General features: G+C 47.9%; 2 protein-coding genes across 7 annotated transcripts in view; both read right to left on the reverse strand.

The window, feature by feature from the left end:
• Nucleotides 1-6,389: 6,389 nt before the first annotated feature.
• UCP3 (uncoupling protein 3) lies at nucleotides 6,390-18,378 on the reverse strand. 2 transcript variants are annotated; one of them, XM_019449790.2, is made up of 8 exons: nucleotides 18,080-18,378; nucleotides 15,835-15,884; nucleotides 13,724-13,944; nucleotides 12,775-12,985; nucleotides 12,290-12,490; nucleotides 10,992-11,093; nucleotides 10,258-10,438; nucleotides 6,390-8,267 (listed from the first exon to the last, which is right to left on the reverse strand). In XM_019449790.2, the coding sequence occupies exons 3-8, from the start codon at nucleotides 13,847-13,849 to the stop codon at nucleotides 8,153-8,155; spliced, it is 936 nt and encodes a 311-aa protein (XP_019305335.1). In that variant the 5' UTR covers nucleotides 13,850-13,944; nucleotides 15,835-15,884; nucleotides 18,080-18,378; the 3' UTR covers nucleotides 6,390-8,152. The 2 variants fall into 2 exon arrangements, with proteins under 2 accessions (XP_019305335.1, XP_019305334.1); XM_019449789.2 differs by lacking the exon at nucleotides 15,835-15,884 and having other exon boundaries at nucleotides 18,080-18,377.
• A 3,662-nt stretch (nucleotides 18,379-22,040) lies between these two features.
• The window catches only part of C2CD3 (C2 domain containing 3 centriole elongation regulator), a 144,331-nt gene continuing 139,125 nt past the window's right edge, over nucleotides 22,041-27,246 (reverse strand). For 4 of the 5 annotated variants that reach the window (XM_053900079.1, XM_019449792.2, XM_053900080.1 and 1 more), the window contains one exon: nucleotides 22,041-22,867. In XM_053900079.1, coding sequence (XP_053756054.1) covers nucleotides 22,727-22,867 — 141 coding nt within the window. In that variant the 3' untranslated portion in view covers nucleotides 22,041-22,726. The remainder of the gene's footprint in view (nucleotides 22,868-27,246) is intronic. The other variant, XM_019449791.2, reaches the window with a different exon arrangement.

Below are 27,246 nucleotides of genomic sequence, written 5' to 3' on the forward strand. Positions count from 1 at the left end.
TTTATAAATAACTCTCTAAGCCCTAATGTATTCCCATATGTGGCCATTCCTCAAATTTCAATGGAGAGATGGGAGAATGTGTTAATTTTGCTTCTCTCTATTTCAAAATGTTTGTCTTTATGACTGTTTTACTTTTAGCTTTCCTATATCCTTCCCAGAGTGAGCCCTCTCACCTATTCCCATTATTCTGTCCTCTACTGTTTTCTCCAGGACCTTGTTTCTGTAATCTGTTTCCCTTGTCTTCAGTTTTTCCTTTCTTCTACTTTGTGTGTGTGTGTGTGTATGTGTCTGCATGTGTAATTTGAAAGGAACCCTCAGGACTTTCTTCTACCTTGGCTTTTCCCCTCTTCTTCCTTTCTCTGCCACACTTTGCAAACAATTGGCTCTCCTCAGACTTCTCAGCCTCTGGCACAACTCTTACGTATTTGATGAATGAATAAAGGAATGATCTCACATTCATCTCATTCACTTTATGCCAGCCACACACACAGCCTTCTTTCCATTCTCTGAACACGCCAGGCTTATCCCCGTAGGGCCTGTGGACTGCTTGTTTCCTTATCCTGGAACACTTCCTCGGATCTTTGCCTGGCCAGCTCGTCTCATCATCCACACACACACACACACACACACACACACACACACACACACAGATATACAGACACACAGAGGTGTACCCGCACACACGCTTCTCAGAGATCACCAGTGGACTGTTTTTAAAAATTAGTGCACTTTTAAAGTAAACTTTTTATTGAAGCATAACATATAAAACAGTGCACAAACCATAAGTGTATAGCATGATAAACTTTCAAAAAGTGAATACCCCTATATAATGAGCACACATCTCAAGAAACAATATTATTTGTCAATGATACCTTAGTAAAACTGAAAATAATAAAATTAAAATTAAAAAAAGAAACATTATTAACACCTCACTACCTCTGTTCACCCAAAGAATAACCACTATCTTGATTTGTTTGTCTTTTTATTTATTTATTTATTTATTTATTTATTTATTTATTTATTTAAGTAGGCTTCACACCCAGCTTTGAGCTCAACATGGGGCTTGAACCCATGACCCTGAGAGCAAGACCAAGATCAGGAGTCAGATGCTTAACTGACTGAGCCACCCAGGCACCCCACTACTATCTTGATTTCTACATATTTCAAATATTTTTTTGTCTGTTTTTAAACATCACGTAAATGGAATTATACATTATGTACTATTATGTGTCTTTTACTCAACATTGTGTTTGTGAGATTTATCCAAGGTACATGAAGCTGTAGTTAATTCTCATTGCTTTATAGTATTCCATCATATGAATATATCCAACTTATCCATTCTATTGTTGACGGGCATTTATGTTGTTTCTGGTTTTTGTCTATTACAGTAGTACTGCTGTGAACTAAGGCATAACCTTTTCCACTACAGCCTTATTGAGTGCAACTTAAATACCATATAATTCACCTATTGCTAAATGTACAGTTTTATTGATTCTTAGTAAATTTATATAGCTGTACAACAATTACTACAATTCATCATCCTAAAAAGTTCTGTTGTGTCTGTTTGTAGTCATTTCCTTCTCTCACCTTCAGCCCTACATAACCGCTAATCTTTCTGTCTCTACAGTTTTGCATTTTGTAAATTTGTTTTAAAGGTTTTATTTTTAAATAATCTCTACACCCAATGTGGGGCTTGAATTTACAACCCTGAGATTAAGCGTCGCATGCTCTACTGACTGAGCCAGTGAGGTGCCCCAATTTTCTAAAATTTTCATATAAATGGGGCACCTGGGTGGCTCAGTCAGTTACGTGTCTGACTCTTGGTTTTGGCTCAGGTCATGATCACATGGTTTGTGAGATCGAGCCCCACATGGGGCTCTGGGCTGACAGCACAAACCCTGCTTGGGATTCTCTTTCTCCCTCTCTCTGCCCCTCCCCCACTCATGCTCGCTCCGTCTCTCTCTCTCCCTCCCTCCCTCCCTCTCCCTCTCTCCCTCCCTCTCCCTCTCTCCCTCAAAATAAATAAATAAGCTTTAAAGTTTTCATATAAATGAGATGTAATCTTTGGTGTCTAGTTTCTTTACTTAACATAATGTTTTTTGAGTCTCATCATGTTGATATGTGTATCAGTAGTTTGTTCCCCTTTTACTGCTGAGTATTATTCTATTATAGTGATAATGAATGTTGTGTCTGTCCTCTCTATTATCGTTAGGGATTTGGGATATTTACGGTTTTTGGCTATTATGAATAATATGTTACAGACATTCATGTAGAAGTCTTTTTGTGGACATAGGCTTTCATTTCTCTTAGATAAATACCTAAGAGTAGGATGACAGCTAGATCTTATGGTAGGTTTATATTTAACATTTTAAGAAACTCAAAAATTTCTAAAATGGCTGTATCATAGTACAGTGTCACCAACAACACGTGGGGAATCCAGTTTGTTTTCTACAAAGTTCACCACTTTTAGCTGACAAAGCTATAGATTTTTGCTCTCTGCCAAATCATTTCTCATATTTCATAGATAAAGAATCTGAGGCTCAGAAAGACTATGAATTTGACCTATGTCTCATAGCTACAAAGTATCACAGCTGGGATTCTAGATTTGGTTTTTGTTATAAGGTCAATAGTCATTCCATTTACATGACTTCACATGTATACTCATATACTCAAGAGATTTCCACCCCTGTAAAAATAGATTATTCAGTGTTTTGGATTGCCAACAGCAAAGCTATATTTCAGGAAGGAGTTTTCTTGACCTTTTAAAAAATTATTCATTTTAGAATGAGCTTGGACACTTACCTAATACCATATGTAAAAATTAACTCAAAATGAATCAAAGACATAAATGTAAGGGCTAGTACTATACAACTATTAGAAAAAAAACACAAGGAAAAAGCTTCACAACATTAGATTTTTCAATGATTTCTTGGATAAGGCACCAAAGGCACAGGTGATAAAAGAGAACATAGACAAATTGAAGCTCATGAAAATTAAAAACTTTTGTGCGTTGAAGGACACAATCAACAGAGTAAAGGGCAACCTACACAATAGGAGAAAATATTTGCAAATCACATTATCTGGTAAGGGATTGATATCCAGAATAGATAGAGAACTCCTAAAACTCCATAACAAAAATAAGAGCCCAGTTAGAATTGGGCAAAGGGCTTGAACAGACATTTCTCCAAACAAGATACACAGATGACCAATAAGCACATGAAAAAATGTTCAACATCACTAATCATTAAGGAAATGCAAATCAAAACCGCAGTGTGATACTACCTCCCATCCGTTAGGATGGTTATGATTAAAAAAAAAAAGGAAAATAAATGTTAGTAAGAATGTGGGAAAAATTGGAACTCTTGTACACCGTTGGTGGGAATGTAGAATACAGCTACTTTGGAAGACAGTATGATGGTTCCTCAAATCTTAAAAATAGAATGGCCATATGATCCAGCCGTTCTACTTCTGGGGATATACACAAAACAATGGAAATCAGGGTCTTGAAAAGATATTATACATGCATGTTGCATTATTCACAGTGCCAAAAGGTAGAAGCGACCTGAGTGTCCATGAACAGGTGAATGGATAAACAAAACATGGTATATACATATAATGGAATATTATTCAGTCTTGAAAAGGAAGGAAATTCTGACCCATGTTACAACAAGGATGAACCTTGAGGACATTATGCTGAATGAAATAAGTCAGTCACAAAAATATAAATACTGTATGATAGTGTGAAGTACCTGGAATAGTCAGATTCATAGAAATAGAAAGTAGGATGACGGGGGTGCCTGGGTGGCTCAGTCAGTTGAGCATCTGACTCTTGATTTTGGCTTGGTCATGATCTTGCACACATGTCGGGCTCTTTGCTGAGCGTGGAGCCTGCTTGGAATTCTTTCTCTCTATCTCTCTCTGCCCCTCCCCCCTCAAAACAAATAAATAAACATTAAAAAAAAAAAGAGTAGGATGATGGTTACAGGGAGCTGGGGGGAGAGGGAAATGGAGAGTTACTATTTCGTAGGAAGACAGTTTCAGTTTTGCAAGATGAAAAATGAGTTTTGTGGGTGGATGGTTGCACAGCAGTATGAATATGCTTAATACCACTGAGCTGTATATTTAAAAATGCTTAAGATGGTAAACTTTATATTATGTGTATTTTTAAAAATTAACGAAAAATTCATTTATAAACCCATTTTGCAATGTCTTAGGCACTCTGCAAAGGATGAGAGATGCAATTGTAAACATGACCCCATGCATGCCTGCAAAGAATTTACAGGCTCATGGGACTCCCAGGCAGGTAAACAGTGTAACCAGGGCTGTGGGCCTCTATCAGAGGGGCACCTAAGTTTGCCATGTATGTCAGATCCAGCGTATGTCTAAGAGATAACAGAAGTGGGCAAAGCAATAAATGGTGCAAGATCTGTACCTTTGGGTCATTATCAGAAAGCTCTCTCCTAGGCAGAGCTGGAAATGGTGAGGCTGCCAATACCCAAGCGATTTGGTTCAGGGGCCAGGAAATAATTTGCTAGGAATATTATTGAGGATATTTCTATGTTGTTTAAAACATGTATCATTCTTCTCTTTTCTTACTACTGTGTCCAGGTTGAATCTTTCCAAGGAATATTGACTTTATTACCATTCTGTTCATTGAACTCTCACTGTTAGTACCCTTGCCTGGGTTTCAACAATAGCCTCATCTTACCAGAGGCCACTCCATTAATTTATTCTCTACAGTGCAGCTACTCATTCCCTCCTTAAAACACTTGAGTGGCTCCACATTACCCAGTTACTCCAGACTCCTTAATGTGGCGTCTTGGTCAGCTCGGGCTGCCATAACAAAGTACCATAGATTGGTGGCTTAAATAACGGATTTATTTCTCATTGTTCTGGAGGCTGGCAAGTCCGAGATCAGGGTGCTAGCCAATCTGGTTCCCTAGCGAGGGCCCTCTTCCTGACTTGCAGACAGCCTTCTCACCGGTGTCTGCACGTGGTGGAGAGATAGAGAGCTCTGGTCTCTCTTCCTCTTCTTATAAGTACACGAATCCCATCATGGGGTTCCCACCCTCATGACCTCATCTAATACCTGTGAATTCTGGGGAGGACACAAACATTCAGTCCATAATATGTAGCTTCTACAACATTTCAAGGTCCCTGTTTTCTTTTTCATCCCCATCTCTCTCATTGCTTCCGTTTAGGTCTGCAACTCGGTCATACTGATAACTGGCAAAACTTGGATGCCCCTTGTTCTTGCTTTGTTTCTGGGCTTTAGCAGAAGCACCCTCTTTTGTTTAGATAACTCCTATTTGTCCTGTAGGTGTCTTCCTTCAAGAAGCCTCCTGGACCCCAAACCAGGTCAGGTGTCCCTAATCTGTGTCCCTGCTCTTCGGTGCCTTATGTATATCTCTAGTGTGGCTTTTATCACTCCATATGGCTTATTTATCTTCCTTGCCCCACCATCCTCCACCTCAGTGAGCTCCTTGGAGGCTGGATTGGCCTTGTTTATCTCAGCACTTAGTACAATATGTGGCTTATACTGTATGTACACGGAAGGTTGTCCTTTATATTAGCATTCAGCAGTTTTGAAAGTGTCCTGACACAAATGAACTCATCCATAGAGATATGATTGTATTTCCTTACTTAACATTCGTTCCTTCTGAATAAAATGTTCCTTTAAAAAATATTACCTTTACTTACAAGACTTATATGAAGTCAGTTATCCATTATGTCACAAATGTGACTGTGTTGGGGCCCATACTATCTCATTTTTGCCTGAAGAGTTTGAGAAAAAGCAGTTTTCCTTTTACTGACTTGATGGAGTAGGTGTCTGTGGGTGTGCAATGGGGAATGACTGCACAGAGCTAAGAAGCTGGCTTCCCTGTGTGGGTCTCAGATTGTGATCTGACCTTCTTATGAGATCTCATTCATGACTTCCTGGTGGCAGAGACTGGGGTCAGGACTAGGAAGGGCATGCATAGTGTGGTTTAGAGGAAGCTGTCTCACTCAGTCCTTATGACCACCAAATTTTAGAGCTTTAGGTCATTTGTTTCAACCTCTGCTTTTAAGAAGTGGGGAAAGAGATCTAATATTTTACCTGGGAAACTGTAGAAGATCTCCCACTAATCTTGTGTTCCTTTCTCCAAGAGTCTGGACTCAGAGGTCACTAAGGTGCTGATCCCAATCAAAATATCTTAGTAGAATTGATCCCCTCTCTCTTTTGGCAGCATCATCTGAATATCTGAATAGTTTGCTCTGGGTAGAGGATGTGTTAATGTTGCTGTATAGAAATTCATGGAAGACATAGTTCCTGGCCTCTAGGAACTTACAAACTGAGACCTGGGATTTAAGAATGATTTGCACATGCCAGTCAAGTCAAAAGAAAGAGAAAAATTTAAATATAGGTTTTATTTGAAAGTCAAACCAGACATTAAATAAAAATCATTTTTATTTTTTTGCTTTTGTTTGGACTTTCCAGTTCGTATATGTTGATAATCTCAAATTATAATTTAAATTTAGGGAAGTGCTGAGGGCGAGTGGACATTTGCTTTTTCCCAGGATGCAGGGGGGTCAGAGTGGAGAGGGAGGGATGATGTTGCTGAGCACTTCTGCAAGGTGGGGGCTTGTTATTTCCACTTCTCTGCTAGGACACTGGGGTACAAGGATTTCCGGTGGTTAGGTTGCTTGTGAGGTGGGGGAGGGGACAGAACCCAGTTCTGTCATCAGACCCACATAGGCTGCTAAGAAGCAGAAAAAGACCAACATTCTGGGTCTGCATTATCAACCTGAAAGAGGTCCAGTGAAGTTCAGAAGGAGGTCATCTGGTTCAAGCCCACATTTTACATACAGATGGAGAAGCCAAAGCCCTAAAAAGCCTAGCAACCAGCCTGGGGAAGGCAGAAGGCAGTTGGGGCATGTGGGGCCAAAGGCCCAGCCCTGACAAACAGGGAACCTGGTGAGAAAGAGGCATTCTGTCCAAGAAAGAGGAGGCAAAAAGAAATAGCTGTTCTCATTCCCACACCCTTTATTGAATTATAATAATTTTCCAAAGAACTCTTGAGTCCTGCTACTTCAGGCTGTCAAGCCTGACATCTACCTCTTTCCCCCCAAGCCTGGCACCCTTTGAGGTGCCTCACAGTCCAGCTGGGAAGCGAGGGCTGCATGGGAGTGGGGCTTCGGTGCCTGCGTGTCATCCTCTGTCACCCCTGGGCCCCCAGCCCCTCGTTCCTTTGGTCTAGCCTCTAGACAACCTTTCAACCTTTCAACAACTTCCCTGGAAGTTCCTTACTGTCCTGAGAAAATAGCTCCCAAAGCCTCATCCTTATATTTACACTTGTAAATATAAGAGCTCTTGCTTTTATAAAGTGCTTTTATGTCCACCTTGTCACTTGATCCTCATAACATCCCTGGTGAGATAGGAAGGAAGGGTTTATGACTGCCATTTTCCAGGAAAGAAGATGGAGTCTGCCCTTTTCATTTTCCAGTGTCCTCAGGGAACAGTTACAAACCTCAGCCTCCTGCTGGCCCAGCAGTGCTCCTTTGGCACAGGTTCCGGGTTTTCTCTCTCTCTCTCTCTCTCTGTCTCTCTGTCTCTCTGTCTCTCTCTCTCTCTTTTGCCTCATATTTTCTAGAATCTCAATGGCTTCTGAAGGGCAGACACATTACACATGTGGCTGATGATCCACGGTTAACCAAAGGCTGCAGTCACAGCTACGTTGCTTTGGCAGTGTCCCTCCAAATTCCTTAGCTGATTTCCAAGTACCGTGTGTCACTCCCGTCCCATGCTTGCAGTCCTTCTTGTCTACTGTTCGTCATCTAATCAGATTTATTTTTTAAAGGACATAGTTTGCAAACTTCTGTTTTATCCACATGGATGTTTTGGCTTATTTTTTCTTGCCTAAATATTAGGCATCCAACTTAATGGGTCCCCCAAATTAATATAATTTATTTGCCATCTTGTCAGTGCAAAACAACTGTGTTCTTAAGACAAAGCACCGAAGACCAGAATCCTTCCTCCACTTCTATTTCTTGACTTAGCAGCAAGTAAACAGTTCTGTAAACATGTGTGGGTTTGTGTGTGTATGGACCCACTGCTCTAGTAAAGTCTTAACTGGTTTTGTTCCAGTTTAAGTACCAAGCGGCCCTGCCTTATTCAGAATGGAGATTCCCGTAGCATCTGGACGTTCATCAAGGCCCGTTTCAGCTGCTCATAGGTCACAAACATCGCCACATTCCAGGCTCCCAAACGCAAAAAAGATGGTGTAAACCTGATGAGAGAAACAACCAAAACGTCAGGTGGAGTGGACTAAGAGTCCCAAAGAGATCTCCAGTGCTCCCCCCATTCACAGTGTTAGTGCCAAAGGACCTAGGCTTCTGTTGTGAGCATTTTCTGAGATCTGTTTAGGCTTTTTCTTCTCTGCTGAAGGAATTTAGGCAGAAGCTGCAGTCAGGAAAGGAAAGGAAAGAAAACACATTTTGAGCCAGGTTCTGTGTTAGGCAGTTAATTCCTATAATTCTATAAGGTAGCTGTGATGGTTGCCAGGTTTCTTTTTCAAAAGAAACTGAGGCCCAGGGCAGTTAAGGAGCTCAACTAAAATCACCTGACTCCACCCTGCTGCTGGGTGTTTCTGGGATCATTTACAGACTGAGGGGCCATCCCTGAGGGGGGTCCCGCCAGGGCACCTAGAAGCTGGCTCACCACAGGGCGAAGACTGGGTGACACCAAATTTAGCCAATCTCCAGAGAGCCTGCCTGTCCTGTGTTAGTGCAGCTGGGAGACAGTCCCCACCTTAGCTGCGCAGACTCAGGGAGGAGCCTGTGACCTGGCCCTGCTCCCTCTTCAGCCTCTCTCTCTGCAGATCCTCTCCAGGTCTTCTCTCTCCTGCCAGCCTTGCTTCCGTGCCTTTGCTCGTGATGCTCCCTCTGTCTGGGAATGTCCCCTACTCTCTTCCTTGCCTGGCTGGTTGCTCTAGGCTCTGGAGGGCTTAGCTTGGGCACCACAACCTCATCCCAAGGCCTCTCCAGAACCCTCAGCCTAGGCTCCACAGGGAGTATAGGACCGAGACAATGAATATGAACTCCAGAATCAGACCTGGGTTCAAATCCTAGCTCTTTCAGGTTCTAGCTTCATGACCTAGGACAAGTTACTGAATCTTCCTAAGCCTCAGTGTCCTCATCTGTAAAATAAGCAAAATAACAATATTGACCTCATAGGGTTGTTGTGAAGGATTCAGTGAGTTACTATACAGCACATGGTGCAGGGCCCAGTATCAGTAAATGCTCAATAAATGTCACCCATGTGTCTGCTGCTCTCTGAGGGAAGCACAGGGCCCAGCACATAGGAGATGCTCAGTAAATGTTTTCCAGGTGAAAGAATGAACTGAGACAGGTGGCTACCACTGATCGATTGTAATGACAGAAGCACTTACAGGGAAAGAACAATCTGCCAACTGAAATAGTTTTATTATGTCACTCCCAGGGTTGAGAACCCGATTGCATGTTTGGTCCAATCTATGGTTGGGCACCAGAAAACGGGCTGCTGAAGGCATCAGTGGTAGGAGGTGGAAGGGGGGAGGTAGCATCTGATGATTTGGGTTAGAGCCACGGCTCTGACATTTTAAGTTTGTGATCATTACGATCTAGCATGGGGGATAATTGAAACTTACAAATCCTATAACACAAAGTAGGAGGTGGTAAATACCATAAAAAATGATATCAAGGAAGCATTGCTGAAGCTCACAGGGAGGAGGAAACATTTGACCTGAGAGCGCTGGGGAAGAGGTGGCATTTGAACTAGTTCTGAAGCTTGGCTAAGATTTAAGGCATTCCATTAAGAGGGAATGGTAAAAGCAAAGACACAGAAGCAAGACAATGTGAAGCGTGTTGGGCATTTTGGCCGCCATCAGTGGTGCTCCACAGTCATGACTGTGGGTTGGAGAAAAGTCAAGATTGCCAACCACCTCTCCCTCCTTCTCTCCTGCCCAATAAGCACTCTGACCTATGCCTAGACTTCTTTTTCTCAGGCAGCCTTCCCTGACTCTCCAAATCAGATTTGGTCCTTTTTTTTTTTTTTAAACTCCCATAGTTCTTTATATTTTTCCTTTGAGGCATTTACATCTGTGCTGTTCACCACCATGTCCCCAGGTGAACCCATGGCAGGCATATTATACATGGAAGGAGGGAAAGAAGGAAGGAGGGAAGGAAACAAGCCCGGGTTCTCTGGGAGGGGGTGCTGGAAGCAGGAAGGGGGAGGCTCACCCCTTATAGAAAGCTGTGGGGCCCTCATGGGCCACCATCTTCAGCATACAGTCCAAGGGGCTGCGGTATTGGCCTGGGGGCGAGTTCATGTACCGGGTCTTCACCACGTCCACTGGGGAGGCCACCACTGTGGCACAGAAGCCGGCTCCAAAGGCAGAGATGAAGTGGCAGGGCAAGTTGTCTGTAGCAGGAGAGGGCAGGGCAAATATCGAGCTGTGAGATGGCAGCACACTTGCTCTCTGTTCCATGTGCATCATCGTTTGTCCTTCACCAAACTGTGAACTCCTCACGTGTAAGGATAGTGCTGTCTAAACCTCTCACAGTACTCGCAAAATAGAACAGGGCTGTCCCAGAGCTGGAAGGCTATGCAGCCCAATGACCTCATTAGAGGAAAATGAAGTCAGAGAAGGAGACTCTTACTTAAAGAGGCATGGTGGGAAGTGCTGGCTGGAAGCCAGGTCTTTGGCCTCCCTGCTCAGGGCTCTTTCCCACTTGTCACAATGATGGACCGGGCATTTTTTAAAAGATCTAATTGGCTCTATTAAACGATTCATGAATCGGGCAGCACCCCATCTAGCGAGTAGAGAGGCGCTCCTACACTGGGCATTTTTATCGGGCGCTGCTCCTCTCTCTGCTCCTTCTAACACCCAGGTGCCTCTGAGTAGTGCCCGCTCTGTAATTCTAGGTTCCCTCCCTGCTGTGGGAGGGCAGCTGCCTGGAGCCCAAGGCCTCACCAGTGAGCAGGTGATAGTCTAGCAGCTTCTCCTTGATGATGTCATAGGTCACCATCTCAGCACAGTTGACGATGGCGTTCCTTGTGATGTTGGGCAAAGTTCCTGTTAAGGAGGAGGTGAGGGCCGATGAGTGGAAAATAGGAGATGTGGGCTCCCGGGTTGCAAGGTCACAGGCCTCAGTTTGGGGAACAGAATGTTCCATTCCAGGGAGGAATGGAATGTTCCATTCCAGGGAGGCTCCACGGAGGAGCCTGCCTCAGTTGAGCAGATTCTACACATTCCTCTCTGGAGTTAACAACTCTTAGATTATCTATATCCACCTCAGAGACAGAAAACAGAGAGGCCCTCTTATATTTGCTTGAGCCATATTTTGGAGAATAATCTGTAATACCTATCAAAATTAAAATGGGCTTCCCTGAGACCTGGCTAAAGCCAGACAAGGAAGTCTTTCTTTGGAAGAGAGAGGCAAGGCTCTTGGAGCAGTGATGGAAGGTGGCCCTGGGGGGCCCCAGGAGAGCATCAAGGCCAAGCCACTGATATCATAGACGAGGGCTGGGTTCTGGGAAAGCACATAGCAAATAAGGCTGTGACCAGGTGTCCTGTCCTTAACCTTCACTGGGTCACTGTTCCTTCTGCAAAGATTAGTATGACCCCCAATCCACATGTGAGAGAGACTCCGGCATTTGTCAAAGTCACCACGTGGACACACGGGGAATCCTGAAGTCTTGTTCCTGAAGAAGCCCCCTCCACACTGCACCTCCCCGTGCCTGACAACTCATAGCTGCCTCCTCCAGCAGCCTCTATTTCTTCTCCATGTCCTGTGGTCACCCCTGATAGGGCTTTGCTGGGGAAGTCCTTCCCTTCCATCTCCACACATCTAGAGCCCACTGAGCCTTGAGGCCCAGTGTAAGCATCACCTTCCGTCACCACCCCTGGAGACTACGTGGCCTCTCCTGCCTCTGGCCCCACACCTCTGTATGAACCTAGCACATCCTCCCCTGTGGAATGCTGTTCCTCGACATGGCTTATCTCTGTCTGTGAGAGCCACGAGGCTGTGGAAAGTGTCTTCTATTAATTTCTGTCTCCCTCACAGCAGCCTGTGCACGCTGAAAGGTTGACAAGTTGAACTGAATTTGGGGTACTGTGGCAGGGCAGTGTGACAGTTTTGGTTGGGTTGTTCTTTCAGAATCACTGGAATACACCATGCTTGGAGATCTCTCCTTGCCTAGTACTCTGCCCTAGCCCTAGGGTAGGGAATGCTCTGCCCAAGGCCCTCTGAGCCTGGAGTCCAGACCTACCTTTCCATAGGCCCCTGACCCCTTCCTCCCTGGCGATGGTCCTGTAGGCATCCATTGTCCCGCTGTACTTCCTGCTGCTCCCAGCCCCAAGGTGTATGCTGGCCTGAAATCGGACCTTCACCACGTCCGTGGGCTGGGCACATGATACCGCCATGGCTCCTGTGGTGCAGCCTGCCAAAATCCGGGTAGTGATGCTGGAGTCTGGAGAGAAGGAGAGAGAGTGGGCCAGTGTTCTGCCACCCAGCCCTTCTCTGGACTTGATGCTGTTCTCTGGAGAGCTGCCCCTGCCTGATGCCTGCCTCTTCTTCTAGGCCAGGCTTCTAGAGCTTTTCCTGACAGTGGCTCGGCCTCCTCATGAATGTCTGTTACCAGCCTCCCACGCCCCAGCTCTGCCTCTGAGTCTGCACTGCCCTCATTTCTGACCCACTAGCCTTGAGTTTGCTTCTGCCCACCGCTTTGGTGTCTACAAGATACCAGACACTCACGGTCCGATCCTTTGGGGGTGTAGAACTGCTTGACAGAGTCGTAGAGGCCGATGCGGATGGAGGCAAAGCTCATCTGGCGCTGCAGGCCAGCAACCAGCCCGTTGTAGGGGCTGCGGGGGCCCTCGGTGCGCACCATGGTCAGGATGGTGCCCAACACACCACGGTACTGGGTTCTCCGGGCTGCCTGCGTCGCCTGGTTCTCCCCTTGGATCTGAGGAACATCCCGGCAGAGACATGAGCGGAGAGGGGACAGATGGGGCTGGTTTTCTTTTTTTCTTTTTCTTTTTTTTTTTTTTTTTAATGTTTTTATTTATTTTTGAGACAGAGACAGACAGAGCATGAGCAGGGAAGGGGCAGAGAGAGAGGGAGACACAGAATCTGAAGCAGGGTCCAGGCTCTGAGCTGTCAGCACAGAGCCCGACGCGGGGCTCGAACTCACAGACTGTGAGATCATGACCTGAGCTGAAGTCGGATGCTCAACCGACTGAGCCACCCAGGCACCCTGATGGGGCTGGTTTTCAAGAACAAGCATGATTATACAGCCATCACATCCCCAGTAAAAATAACTGAGGCTCGTGTGGCAGTTTATAGCTCATAAGCTGTTATACACGGTGTGGTGCTCAACCCTCAGAGCACATGGAGGGCAGATTGTTTTTCCCACAAGTGGTTGACGGTTTGTCCAAGGTCACATGGTTACTTTTACTTCACACTTTATGGTTTACAGACTACTGTGAGGCCATGAAGGGTCCAAGGGATTAATTAAGATTTTTTTTGTCTTGGATGATGGTGATGGGGAAATGGTGAGGCAGGGTTGAAACAGTGGAGTAGTGAGTGGCCTGCTCAGGGTTCTGCGTAAGGAAGAGCATGCTGGCAGACATGAGGGGAGCTGGGGTGGAGAACTCAGCCCCTCCTTTGATCTGAACAATGACCCTTGCCAAAAAGCACCTACCTGCAGGCGAACCTTGGCTGTGTCCAGTGGAAAGGTGAGGAGATCAGCAAAACAGGCCGCTGTGCCTGCCCCCAGGAACTTCACAGCTGTTGTGGGAGGTACGTCTGAAGGCTTTAGTCCAACCATGGTCCCAGAAAGTTCTGTCTGGTCCCTCCAGGGCCCAGTAGAGGTCCAAGGAGACAGGCCCCTTTGTAGCCCTGAGCTTTAGTGCAGGGAGGAGGCTGCAGGAGACAGGCCAGAGGAGGCAGATGGAACTTGGGCCATCTGCACCTGTCCCCAGGCTCCTTTCAGCACTGGCAGAGGTTTTAGCGAGAGAAACACCTGGGCATTGCTATGCTTAGCTGTGTGGATTTGGCTTTTAAGAATCCGTTCACTCTTGCAATCCTCGCCTTCCTCCTCCTCCCTCCACTGACTGGGTGGATCTTCATCCTTTAGAGGAGGAAACTGAGGCTCGGGCAGGGACCAGACCTCATTCTGACTGCACGCCACACCCTGTTCTCCTTCCCTCACATCAGGCTGCCCCCTGGGAAGGACCTGCCCCCTGAAGTGTATGGAGAACCTGCCAAGTCTCCCCACTTCAGGTCTTTCTATCCCAAATCAACAAAATAAATGTGCCTCCTGGCTCACCTAAACTGCTAGTTATCTTGGATGAAGGCTTTTTATGCAAGGCTGCCTGAATATACTTTTATTATACTTAAACAAAATCCTTCCCAGCCTTCGATTCCTTCTCTGTCACTGCAGATGGTTAATCTATGACTAGAGGCGTTTCCTCCCAACACTGTGGGATTCCCAGGCTGATGTTCTCCGTGGAGGAGGGAGGGAAACGGGTCCTGGGCTCCTCTGCTGCTCTGCCTCTCCAGAGCTCCTAGGGAGATGGGGCTACATCCTGCTGCTAATGTTGGGGGGCAGTGGCCGCTGATCTGTCTCAGCACGTGCCCTTCCCCCCACCCCTGCCCCACACCCCCGAGGCCTTCCCTTCTCAGCTGAAGCAGACGAGCGCCTCAGACAGAGGAGGATCAGTCTTGGGCCAAGGGAACGTGCTCATCTCCTGGTGTGTACTTGTCCTGGGCTGCCCATACTGCTGCTGGCTGACCAGGGGCACATTTATATCTGAAGGTCCTGGTTTAGCTGTGGTTACCTTGGGAGGCTGTCATGGGCAGCCCTGCATTCTTACAACCTGGGCTTCTGTGCATCAAGCTTTTGGTGCTGATGACATTTCTTAGCAGGTCACCCCACTGGCGCCCAACTCGCACATACACCTGGTGTGCTGGGATCCTGAACCCTTCTGCGTCCTCATCTCTGGAGCCAGGGCCAGTCCCATAGAGTCCTGAGGTGGGCACAGTGTGCGTTGCTTTCCTATGGGGCAATAGGAAAACTCTGATCCTGCGGTGAGGAAACCTGAGCTCCTGCCCTGTCTTCATGGCTTACTAAGGGTGGTGGGACCTTGGATATGTCATTTAACCTCTGGGTAAATGAGAATAATATATTACCTGTTCATCAGTGATAAATTGGTTGCCAAAAGAGAGGGGTGACCATTCAGGTCTTCTTTCAGGACTGCTATCAGCAACTCTGGTTCTCCCTGTGCTGTGCCCTCCCCCTACATGGCACCTAAACTCTTGTGCTTGCTGCCACCTTTCCCTGGAAAAGCCTGTTCTTTTTTTTTTTTTTTAATTTTTTTTAACGTTTATTTATTTTTGAGTCAGAGAGAGATCGAGCATGACTGGGGGAGGGGAGGAGAGAGAGGGAGACACAGAATCGGAAGCAGGCTCCAGGCTCCGAGCCATCAGCCCAGAGCCCGACTCGGGGCTTGAACTCACGGACCGTGAGATCGTGACCTGAGTTGAAGTCGGACGCTTAACCGACTGAGCCACCCAGGCACCCCTGGAAAAGCCTGTTCTTAAGAAGAAACAGATGTTCAATTTCATGCTAAGGTATAAGTGACTATCTTAATGATCAGGTATTTCTTGACTACTACAGTAGGCACTAGGGAAGGAAAGATATGGAATGGATCCTGTTTGGCCCTTGCCCTCAAGGAGCTTGCAGATAGTGTTGAATCATCCAGGGAGTTAAGGAGGTGGGATAGAGGAAGAAGGGCTGAGGTTGGAACTCACCAGCCAGCAGATCCCAGCCTGGTAGTCTGCGTCATAGTGTGGATGGACAACTGTTAAATCATGCCCGGAGGAAGAGGATGCGTTATTTTTATTTTCCAAGCATGAGGTTACATTTACAATTTTATTTTTATTTTTTAAACTTGATGTATGACTTACATAGGATGACTGTATGCATTTTAGTGGTCACTGAGCCGTAAAGGGAATCATGCATCGATTCTAAATGTTAGGCCCAAATGGCAGATGCAGGAGGAGGTTTTCTGGATGGGGACCTAACCTAGTGTCCAAGCATACAGAAGTCAGATAGTGTCAATTCCCTGTTTTAAAACTATCCAGTTCCCCTCCTTATTCAGAACAAAGTCCCATGTCCCTTGTGATGTACCTGGGCCAACAGGGAGCACTTCATGGGTATTGCCTAATGGGCTGGGTCTTCCTGGGGAGGCCTGTTTTCCCCAGGCCTGGGGGTTGGTTTGGTGGGGGGGGAGGTGGGGAGGCTGAAGTGTCCAGAAACTCTTTTGCCCCCGCTGCCTCTAGTCCCACACCTTCTTGTTGATTAACTCATTAACTGCAATGGTTTCCCCTCTAGATAGGGATCCCCAAAGGCAGGGACGGAGTACGTTATACTTATCCTGCTTCTCTGTGTAGCCTGGTACAGGGATGGCCCAGGGCTAGAGGGTCCCAGGGAGGACCAGCTGACCAAGGAACCCTACTTGCTGAAGTGGAGAAATGGGAAATCAGAGAAGCCCACAGTGTTCTTCGGTGGAGGGTCTTGAATGCCAGGGCTGTACTGAATCTAGCAGAGAATGGGGAGTGGTTGGTGGCTCTCAAGTAGAAGAATGACACCATCACCTGTGTTCATAGCATGCTGGTGCAAATGTTAAGGCTGGACCAGAACGAGAGATCGGAGACACAGAGCAGTGAGGAGGTTGTTGGAATGATGCAGCAAGAGATGTTGGAGCCTCAATTCAGGCAAGAGCAGTGGCCAGGGGTGAAGCTGGAGCCTACTCTAGAGGCAGTCCAGAGCCACTCGTGAGAGGCAGAATGGACAGGCATGGACACAAGTCAAAAGCCATACCTTGATGGGAGGGCTCTAGAACTTTCATTGGTCAAGTTGTGGTGGAGAGGGAAGCCACCATGGTAGACTCAGGTAGGGGCTGCTCTGAGGTCACTGCTCTCCAGCCTCCTTCCCCCTTTACTCCAGCCTCCTAAATTGATACGCGAGGAAACCTAGCAGCCAACAGAACTTTGCCACTGACAAAGGTGAAGTTGGGAGCAGAATCTTCTCTCGGTGTCTTTGTGGGGGCACTTGAGGGATGGGATGTTCCAGCTGCACAGCCTACCATAGCAGCGCGCCGTTAATGTCTGCTCAGGGCTTCTTGCATGAGGCACAGTGCTCAGGGCTTTATAGGTATTGACTAACTCAGTCCCTTTATAAGGCTATAAGGTAGTTGTCACAGTTATTCCCACTTCATAAACAAGGGACCTCAGCCGCTGAAGGCTTCAGCTAGTCATAAGACTGAAGGGATGGGGCTGGGATTGGAGCCCAGGTCTGTCTGACACCTGTGCCCGTTCCACTGTCCAGAGCCCTAGGCTTCAGGGAGAGCTCAGGATCCCTGGAGCTGCTTGTTTACAGCGTGGATTCTCAGAGGCCTTTCACACCAGAGATCCTGATTCAGATCTGGCCTGGGCCCTGGGGATCTGTTTTCCACGGCAGCTCTGAAGCAGGGGTCAGAGGACCCCATTCTGAGATGCCCTGCCTGATCTCACCCTCCTGGCAAAGCCTCCATATCATCCCCGCTGAAGAAGCCACCCGAGTAGAGGTCTCTGAGCTCTGTAACCTCCCACTATGCGACTTGGGTCAGGCCTCAGGCCAGAGGTGCCCCCATCATCTCTACTCAGGACAGGGGTCCCAGGATGCTCATGGGGCGAGGACTTAATGCTCTGGAGGAAGTCTGGGGATTCTGGGCCAGACTAAGGAGAAAGCCACTTCTTATCTATGGGGATTTGCAAAATCACAGAGGAGGCAGCCAGCAGAAAAAGGGGGGAGTGAGTGACACAGGGGTTGGGGTTGAGCCTCAGCCCTGCTACGGTGCCCTCATTGCAGTTACCCCCTCTTGACAAGGTGGGGGAGTAAGGAAATCTACCGGGTCTGTAGTGATCCCAGGCTAGCGATCCCCAATAGCTCCCGGCTGCTCTCTGTAAGCTGCTGTGAAAAGCAGAACGGTGGTGGTGGAGGAAGGGGTCTTACCTGTGAGTCCAGCCAGGGGAGGGGAAGCACAGGGCCTCCTTAAGACTCCTTAGCGCTCCATCCCAGGAGGCGGCAGCAGGGACCTCGTTGCCCCCTTGCCATTCACTGTTGTCTCTGCTGCCTCTGTCTTGGCACCTATCTTTATACACTCCAGCTGACCTGAAACCTTACCCTAGAGAAACTAGTTGACAGCCTGATCACTTGACAAGACTTGGCTGGCCAGTGAGTGGAGGGCGGTGAGGGGAAAGGTCAGAGTTCCAGATCTGGTTTAGTTCCTCTGACTCGAGGTTCTTTAAAACAGCTCCTTCCAGCTGCTGAGAGAGCTACCTCAGGTAATAAAGGGTATATATGGGGATAGGGGTTGGACCTGTCACCCCTGAGAATTCAAAGGTCACGGCCACTCACGATAGGCTGGGCAGGGTTCTCCTGGACCTCCCAACATTAACAATGATAGTAATGGTCATTTCTTGGTGGCTACTATGTGCTAGATACTTTGCATATGTTATTTCTATTTTTTACAATCCTATGAGGTAGGTACTAATAGGATTCTAAGTTTTTGTTTTTTTTTTTAATAACAGCTTTACTGAGATATAGTTCACATCCCATTCAATACATCTATTTAAAGGGTACAATTCAATGGTTTTTAGTGTTCAGTTATGCAACCATCATCACAATTTTAGAATATTTTCACCAATCTCCCCTTATTCCCCCCCCCCCCCACCCCCCGCAAATCCCTGGGTACATCAGCAGTCACTTCCCTTTTCCCTTTCCACCTAGCCCCAGGCAATTGCTAATCTACTTTCTGTCTGTAGATTTCTGAATCTTCCATATAAATAAAACCATACAATATGTGGCCTTTTGTGACTGGCTTTTTCAGTTAGCATAGTACTTTCAAGGTGCATCTGTTGTTAGAGCACGTATCAGTACTTCATTCCTTTTGATTGCTGAGGATCCTAACATTTGTAATGCTTATTTTACAGAGAAGAGAACTGGGTCTCAGGGAGACACAAGGACTTACCCAGGTCATACCGCTAGTATGTGGCAGGGTCCAATTAAATTATAATAACATCATATTCTGGGCCTATCTGCCGTGACCATTACCGTCTCTGACGTGACACTTGAAGGCTTCAGCATGGACACTGCTGAAGGGAGCCAAAGGGAGCTGGGGAAGGTGTGTGAAGCACAGCAGGGAGGGTCCCCAGCAGCTCCTGCCATAGGCTCCATCGGTAGGCACTGAGGGGGAAGGTGGGGCCCATCTGAACCTGGGACCCAGGTGGCATAGAAAAGAGGAGGGTAGGGGGACAGGAGAGGAGAAGGGGAGGAGGGTGGGAAGGGAGTTAACTAGGTGGGGCAGAGGCCATTTCTGGACTTGGGCACAGAGTCATGGCCACAGGGCAAGTGGTCACAAGTCCAGACAGTCAAGTGCAAAGCCAGGGCTGTGTCCTCTTCCTTGGACCAGGCCCTGCCCCTCGCATCAGCAGCACAGGCACTTGTGTTATTTCTTTTCTTTTTTTTAAAAAAAAAATTTTTTTTTAATGTTTATTCTTGAGAGAGACAGAGACAGAATGTGAGTGGGTTGGGGCCGAGAGAGAGGGAGGCACAGAATCCGAAGCAGGCTCCCGGGCTCTGAGCTGTCAGCACAGAGCCTGACGCAGGGCTCGAACCCACGAGCTGTGAGATCATGACCTGAGCCGAAGTCGGATGCTCAACCAACTGAGCCACCCAGGCGCCCCAGCACTTGTATTATTTCTAACACAGGGAAGGGGCTGCTAGGACTGCTGAGGTTGGGATCAAGAAGCAGGTTCTGGGCTCCAGCTGGAAATGCTGACCTGAAGGTGGTGGGTGAATTGCAGTGGGTATATGGGGAGGGATAAACAGTAGGAGCTCAAAGAGGCTGTGGACCCTGGTACCCAGAGGGAGGACTCAGCTTACACTGGCTTGGGAGGCTTCTTTAAAGAAAAAAAAAATTTTTTTTAAATGTTTCTTTATTTTTGACACACAGAGTGTGAATGGGGGAGGGGCAGAGAGAGGAAGACACAGAATCCAAAGCAGGCTCTAGGCTCTGAGCTGTCAGCACAGAGCCCAGCGCAGGGCTCGAACTCATGAACCATGAGATCATGACCTGAGCCAAAGTTGGAGGCTTACCTGACTGAGCCACCCAGGTGCCCCTGGCCTGGGAGGCTTCTTGAGGACAGGGCCAGGTGTGTCTGCTTTGGCTCCCTGTCCCCGGAATCCAATAGGCGCTGAAGTTCCAAGGTTGGCCGCAATGGGCTGGGATCATCCAGTATCTGGTGATCAGAAACACCCATTTTCAGGGCTCTGCAGAGGCAGTAAGTGCCTGATGGGAAGCAAGGGGGACTGTAGCTATTGTCAGATATGTACCTCATTCCCTTAACCCACGCTGCATGGCCTGCAAGGCTTTTCACCTCTGAGTTGTCACCAGGAAAGAGATCCAACTTTCAGGGAGAAGATACTGGTAAATAACACACTTTTTGTAAGTCGAGGTGGTGGTTTTCAGACCCTTGGGGTGCCTTTGTCATTGGGGGCTGCCCTGAGACTGGGTAGGAGGAGCTGCCTGGGTGGGAGCAGCCGGTGTCCTCCTGTGGCCTTATCCTAACTTGACCCTTATCAGGTTATTTACAGGAGCTGCAGCAGGATTTGGAAGGAATATTCTTCACCTGAGGCTTAACCCCTCAGGCCTGAGCCCAACTACCCCTCTGTAGGTTCTGTGTGGCCTCAAGGGTGGTGGAGCATCCCCTTCCCCCTTCCTTGAAAGCTCCCACTGTTGACCTGAGAGGAGGCACTGGGGAGGGGGTGAGTGGCGGGCCGAAGGCTGGGGGATGAGATGAACAAATGAAGGGCACCAGCTCGGTCTGAGGGCACTTCCCTGACGAGGGGGCACCCTGTGCCTCCTCGGGGTTCCTGCATTACCCTGTGCCCCCTAGGGCACGTCCTGCCTGTCTCAGAGTTGGTGTGCTTGCCCATCTGCTGGTTTGCTCCAGGACAGTGGGGGAGGAGTGGGAGGAGCTGACATTTTCTCAGCTTCCACTAAGTGCCAAGTGCGGGCGAAGCACTTTCACAAATGTCATCTCGTTTAATCTTCACAACAACCCTCTGAAGCATTATTATCTGTGTTTTACAGCTGAGGCAACAGTCTCAGATGGAAGGACAGTCAAGCCAGAGGGGACCTGTCAGGGAAGTGGCAGGGTCAGACTGGCTTCTTCTCTATCTCTAGCGGTGTGTGGCCCTAAGTGCCCTCCTGGTTCTCTCTCTGGGCTCATCTGCAGACTCAACTCTTCTAGGAAGCCTTCCTTGGTTGCTCTAGCCCACATGGTCTTTCTCCATGAATTCCCCCAATTCAGAGCACTCACTGGCTATACCCTGTGTGCAGAAGCCTTGTGACATCTCTGAAAATGTTTTGTGTGGTGATTCATTCCTAGCTACATAAAGACGCAAATGACTTCAGTGAGTTTCAGTTTCTAAAATGGGAATCACGGTATGTAGGTTATAGAGTTGTTTTGAGGACTAAGTGAAATACACTGTGCTTGGGAGAGCGGGGCCTCCATTTTAGTTCTCTTCCAACCTTTTCTCCCCGTCATCACTCTGCATATCTTTGCCCCTTTCTTATCTTCCCCACAGGCCCCGTCTACAGTAGCTGCTCAAATGTTTAGAGTCTGACAATCTTAAGCCAGAGCTACCCATCCTAGAGAGGTCAAGGATTCTGAGACCTATTCCAGCAGACCGCTCCACTTTGCTGATAGATTTGAGGCAAAAGGTGTCATCCTAATCTGGACCAATCTGACCTTTGGGGAAGTTCAGAAGTCTCATGGTGACCCGGGCCCCCAGTTCCAGGTGAGCTGAAAGGACTATGGTTTTCAAGCTTTCCTCTGGCTGTTAGAGCACAAATGGATTCCTAATACCCCAGTCCAGTGGCCAACCCAGAAGACAGCTGTGTACAAAATACAAATGCCAATATGATTTTATTCAAACACAGGTAGGAATAATGACCTTCAGAGCTGGGTAAAAACAATAAGTTAAAAGCATGGTTAGAATTTAAGATAATCAGGTTAAAAAGCCTAAAGGAGGTGATTCTCCTCTCCTTTTCTATTGATTAGTTTAACACAGCATAAAATAATTTATAGCTATAAAATATGCTTATTCCTAAGCAAGTCAAATGGAGGTGGCCCTAGGATTTCCTTGGCTATGCATGATGCACAATCTTCACTCCCTCCTCTACCTTGCTCTAACTTTAAGGCAAAAGTGGCCCATGATATTCAGGCAGAAGGTTGCCTCAGGTCAGCAGCAGGCTACCAAGGACATTGGAAAGAGTTTCTCAGCCAAAAGATGCCTGCTCAGGTCCCTTGGTCAAAAGATGGATGATTCCACTTGGGCACTGGAGTCCGTTTTGTTTAGCCTTTGCCTCACTATAGAAGGAAGAAGCTGAAATCCTGGCAGGTGGACACTGGGCTGGTTTGGGACGTTCGTCCAGTCTGTGCTGGATGGGTCTCAAGGCACCCAAGGGCGAGGCTGGTGATGGTTTCAGGGGTCTCACAGCCCTGAAGGAAGTAGACCTCGTGCCTCATGCAAGCCAGACGAGGCCGAGGGCAGGTGGACAGGTGGGTCCTTCCCTCGGTCTCTCAGGTTTCATTAGTCTTTCTGGGAGTATTGGGAAGAAAATATCCGTGCGATCCTGCGAGTTTCTTCTTCAGGCAGGTTGGGAGGCAGCGAGTTAGGTCTGGGACGAGCAGGCCTTCCAGACAAGGGTCTGCTGGAGGCCTCACTCTTGTCCTGGAGAGGAAGAAGTCAGCTAGGTTAGCATTGAGGATATGGCACCTCCAAGAAATGACTTTGATTACTGTCATCTTTTGGTCCTTTGGCTAATATTGACATAGAGCTGACTGGTTTACAAAGCCCTTCACGTACTTGATCTTGTTTAACCCTCACCTCTACCCTGTAGGTGGGTACATCATTCGCAGGTCACAGAGAGGAAACTATAGTTCAGGCTAAATAAACTCAAGGTCGCATAGTTTGGAGTAGCAGAGCCAAGATGTGAACCCTAGCTCAGACTCTTTCTGTGCCTCTGGAGGAGTCTCCTCTGGGACAGGTTTAAAGCCTCATCCCTTCTCTTGCTGAATGAATCTAGGTAAGTCATTTGTCTTCTGAGTTGTAATTGTTCCACATGTGACCTGGGAATATATTTAACTGCCAGGGAGAAGATGTTGGTGAATAATACACTCTCTGTATGGCCACTGGGAGTTCCTAGAACTGCCAGGTGACTGACATAGGGCACACCCATGGCCCTGCTACCAAACTTTTCCTGCCTTGGGCTGACAGGGTATCACTAATTCCTCTTTAAGGTCTTAGTGTACATTTGGGTTATGCCATTGTGGTCTTCTGGACGCCTTTATAACTTACTTTTTTGCTCATTCAACCCACCCCCCCCCCTTTATTTTCGGTGCCAGGTTCCCGCCCTGAAGGAGCTCAAAGCTGTACAGAAAAGTCACCCCAGGTAGCTGGCTGACAGCAAGGTCCCAAGGAGGAGGTGGAAGCCTAGTAGGGGAAGTGAGAGTGCTGAAAGGAGATGGGAGTTGTCACCACAGGCAAACTTGGCTGACTTCACAGCATGTAGCCTGCCCTGGAATTCTAAATGCTAACCTCTAAAGGAGTGTATACAACCTGAGCAAACCCTCAGCACTGACAGCCCACAGGTAGGGTTAACTGAGAACCAAGAACAAAGCAGTGCTAGGGGCTGGGCATGCCCAGTAGAGTAGAGAAGATACAGCTCCCTGTCTTCTAGGCAGACCTAGACTAAAAGGGAAAAAAGGAAACCCACCCTTTGCTCACATTTGTAGTTCTTTCTTCGAAACTATGAGAGGTACCTGTACCCCATAATGCCTCAGGCCATGGTAGGCCAGTCGCCCAGTGCTCCTGCAAGACATGGACTGGGTCTGATGCTTGTGACTCCAACTGGGCCAGGTCCAAGACAGGAGCGTGGTTAACTGCTAGACCAGTGAATGGGTGGGACCAAGCCTTGGTGACCAGAGGTTTAAATTGCATGGGGAGGAGGCTGCCTCTTGCAGCAAACATCTTCTTCATTCATTCTAGAACCAGTGGTTGTTGGCCTACCATGTGCCAGGCCCTTGGTTAAGTCAAATCCTCTCAGGGGCTCAGCAGCACTTTAAGTCTGCATATTCCCCTCTCTACTCCCAAGATGCACGCCTGTTATTTCGTGAGCTATTTAGGATTTAGAGGTGACACCAAATCCCATTCCAGTCCCCAGGGCTACACTGCAGATGGATCTTCTGGGTCACCAGCTGTATCTTACTTTCCATTTCTTTCTCTGCTGCAGTGAAAGGGGACTAGGGAGATGTTTGTTCTGTAAGCCAGATGGGAAAACAGGCCTAAGAGCATGGTCCCCTGTCTCTTGTGTCCTCATCTGCCAGGAGAGAAGCATTCTGTTTTGGAGACGCTCTAATGGGTCTAGTTCTCCATCTCTGGATGGGCCAAGTACCTCAGTTCATGAGATGAACATCAAAAGACCTTTTTTGGTGACTCAGCAAACCTTTCAGGAGCCTAAGATCCATTCAACCTGATCACCTTTTAAGGACAATAGGTCCCCCCGGTTCCTGTCCCCACAGGGCTGCTCAGGCTAGAGAAGAGATAGACGCCAACATATCTAACAATCAGAGATGAAGCTTAGAACTTGGGAGCATAGAGAAAGGGGCAATCCATAACAGCCAGGATGGACAGGGGAGGCTTCACACAGAGGTGATATCTGAAATGGGCAGAGTTTCAGCAGAGCTGGGGGGTGGGGTGAGGTCATTCCACTGGAAGAATAGCACAGCATGAGCACAGGCCTGCACCTGCTGGCTGGGCCAACAACTGCCCTGGAGCTGAATTGTGTGTGGCTGGTTCAGCCAACTACCCAGCACCCACACCTGGACCCAGCAACCTAGGGGGCCCTTATCTGTATGGCCCAGGGACAGGGCTTGGCTCTGTGTACTGGGCAGGGCAGGGGTGTGGAAAGACAGAGAACACACACTCAGCAGCATTTGGCTTTTGTTGACCTCAGTAGGGTCTAAAAAACATCTTGACTAGGAGTAAAGGTTCTTTCATCAGAGCTGTTACCCCAAACACACAACTTGGAAGGGACTGGGCAGAGATGAAGTTGCTTGAAGTAGGGCTACCCCTACACGTACTAACTGTTCCTCTGAAATACTCCCATGTTCCTGCTGGAGCCCTGCGTGCCCAGGTGCCCACAAAAGAGCGGGGCCCCAGGCTCAATACAGCTGCCTGCCTTGCTCAACTTTCACCCTCTTGCTGGCTGCCTTCCCCTAGGTTAGGACGAGGACTTTCTTGGGGCTAGAAGAGTAGCAGATTCAGCAGCTGTAGCCAGGAGCAGGGGGGATATGGGACAAGACACATAGACCAGGGGCCTAGCCCTGTGGGGCAAGTCCAAAATTTGACCACCTAGCCCACTGCAGCATGACTGGGCTCCATGATCTGAGTTCACCCTCCGCTCCTGCATAGCCTATGATTTGCAGGAGTCTCAGGTTTCCTAGAGAGGCAGGAGGAATCTGCATGGAAGCAGGACCATCAGACTGAGGGGCTGTATAAGGGCCTTGAAGTCTGGACAGTGGGTGTTCTGTATGGGGTCAAGTCCGTGGAAGGGTACTTTCAAGAAGAGGGACCTGAAACAACATGAAGGTGGAATTTGAAAAAAGAAGACGAGAAAGGGTCTTCCAGGTAGAGGCTGGCTTAAGCAGAGATACGAAGAAATAACTGCTAGGAAAATAGTGGGGGTGGGTTTGGCTGAGTGCAGGTATGGAGAGAAGACAAACCCAGAGAAAGGGGCTGATGCTTGCTGGGGGAAGTTCTTGAATATCTGGAGAGGAACTGACCTTATTTCTCTTCACCTTCCAGTGAACAGGGATGTAGGCATGGGGTGGGGGGTGGGGGGTGACTACTGTCCTAGGCTGAAGGACAGAACTGGCTTTACTGTGGTCTGGGTGTCAAGCATAGCAGCAGGGCAGGGGCTCCCAGACTGCCCCCATCAAATCCACCCAGTTCTCTCATTAAATTCTCCCACTTTTAAATTTGGGGACCTGTTGTTTTCCGGGCATCTGGACACCCAGGCCATGAACATGAATAGGCCTCTGTAGCCTATTATTTCAGTCAGATGTGTTTGTCTCATGGTTATAGGTAGAAACCTGCTGGGATGAAAATAAAGCATCATGTACAGAGTAAGGAGTAACAGTGGCAGGAAAATCTGGGGCTTCCTCAAATCAAGAGGCTAACTCTGTCCTGGGGAGTTGGTTTCTCCTCCTGGCTCTACCACTTCTTAGCCAAGTGGCTTTGGGCAAGTCACTTTCTCTCTGGGCCTTGGCTTCCTCATTTGAAAATGGATCAACATGAGCAGATAATGTAAGAGGAGGTGCTCTGTAACCCAGGAACTTCTCCCAGCCTGTGGGTCCCTCTTTGGCCAGGTCCCTGTGATACAGTGTCTTCTCCAAAAGCTCCTCAGGAAGGGCCAGCCCTCTTCTTTGGTCTGAAATGTGGTCTGATCCAAACTGCTGTGTTCTGGGTTCTCTTCACTCCAGGCCCCCGATGGATGCCCTTGAATAGAGCACCTGCTCCCAGGAAGGTGGTAGGTACATGTGTCCCCACTCACCCCTGCTTCAGGGTGTTCCTGGGACTTTCTCAGAGAAGAGGCTGTGGGGTGGAGCGGAATGAACACTGGTCTGTGGCCAAGCCCAACTGTCCACTTGCCTGATGCCAAGACACAGTCTTTCTTGGTCTCAGTATCTTCATTACCAGATGGAGCTAAGAACCGTTTGGCCTTCTTACCTCAGGTCTACTGTGAAGCTGAAATGAAATTCAGATGTGACCAAGGCTCTGGCCGGGGACAACTCTTGCTAAGCTGGAGCTAAAGCTGACACCTGCTACAGAGAGCAAAGTGAGGCCTTGCTCTTCTCAGACCTCACTCCGGGTAGAGTAGAAGTAAGGTCCTGTACCTTCCTAAGGCATGCCCAGTGCTAGGCCAGGCCTGGCCTAGCTCTCCCCTCTCTACTGCCCCCTGCCCAATGAACCTCTGGGGCTGGCATCTGGGCTGAAGTTTTATTCTTTTCCAGAGGAGTTCCCTTAAGTGACATAAACACTGATTTAGG

Source organism: Panthera pardus, unplaced genomic scaffold, assembly GCF_024362965.1.
Source record: "Panthera pardus isolate Hobbes unplaced genomic scaffold, ASM2436296v1 HiC_scaffold_12, whole genome shotgun sequence".
Lineage (NCBI taxonomy): Eukaryota > Metazoa > Chordata > Mammalia > Carnivora > Felidae > Panthera > Panthera pardus.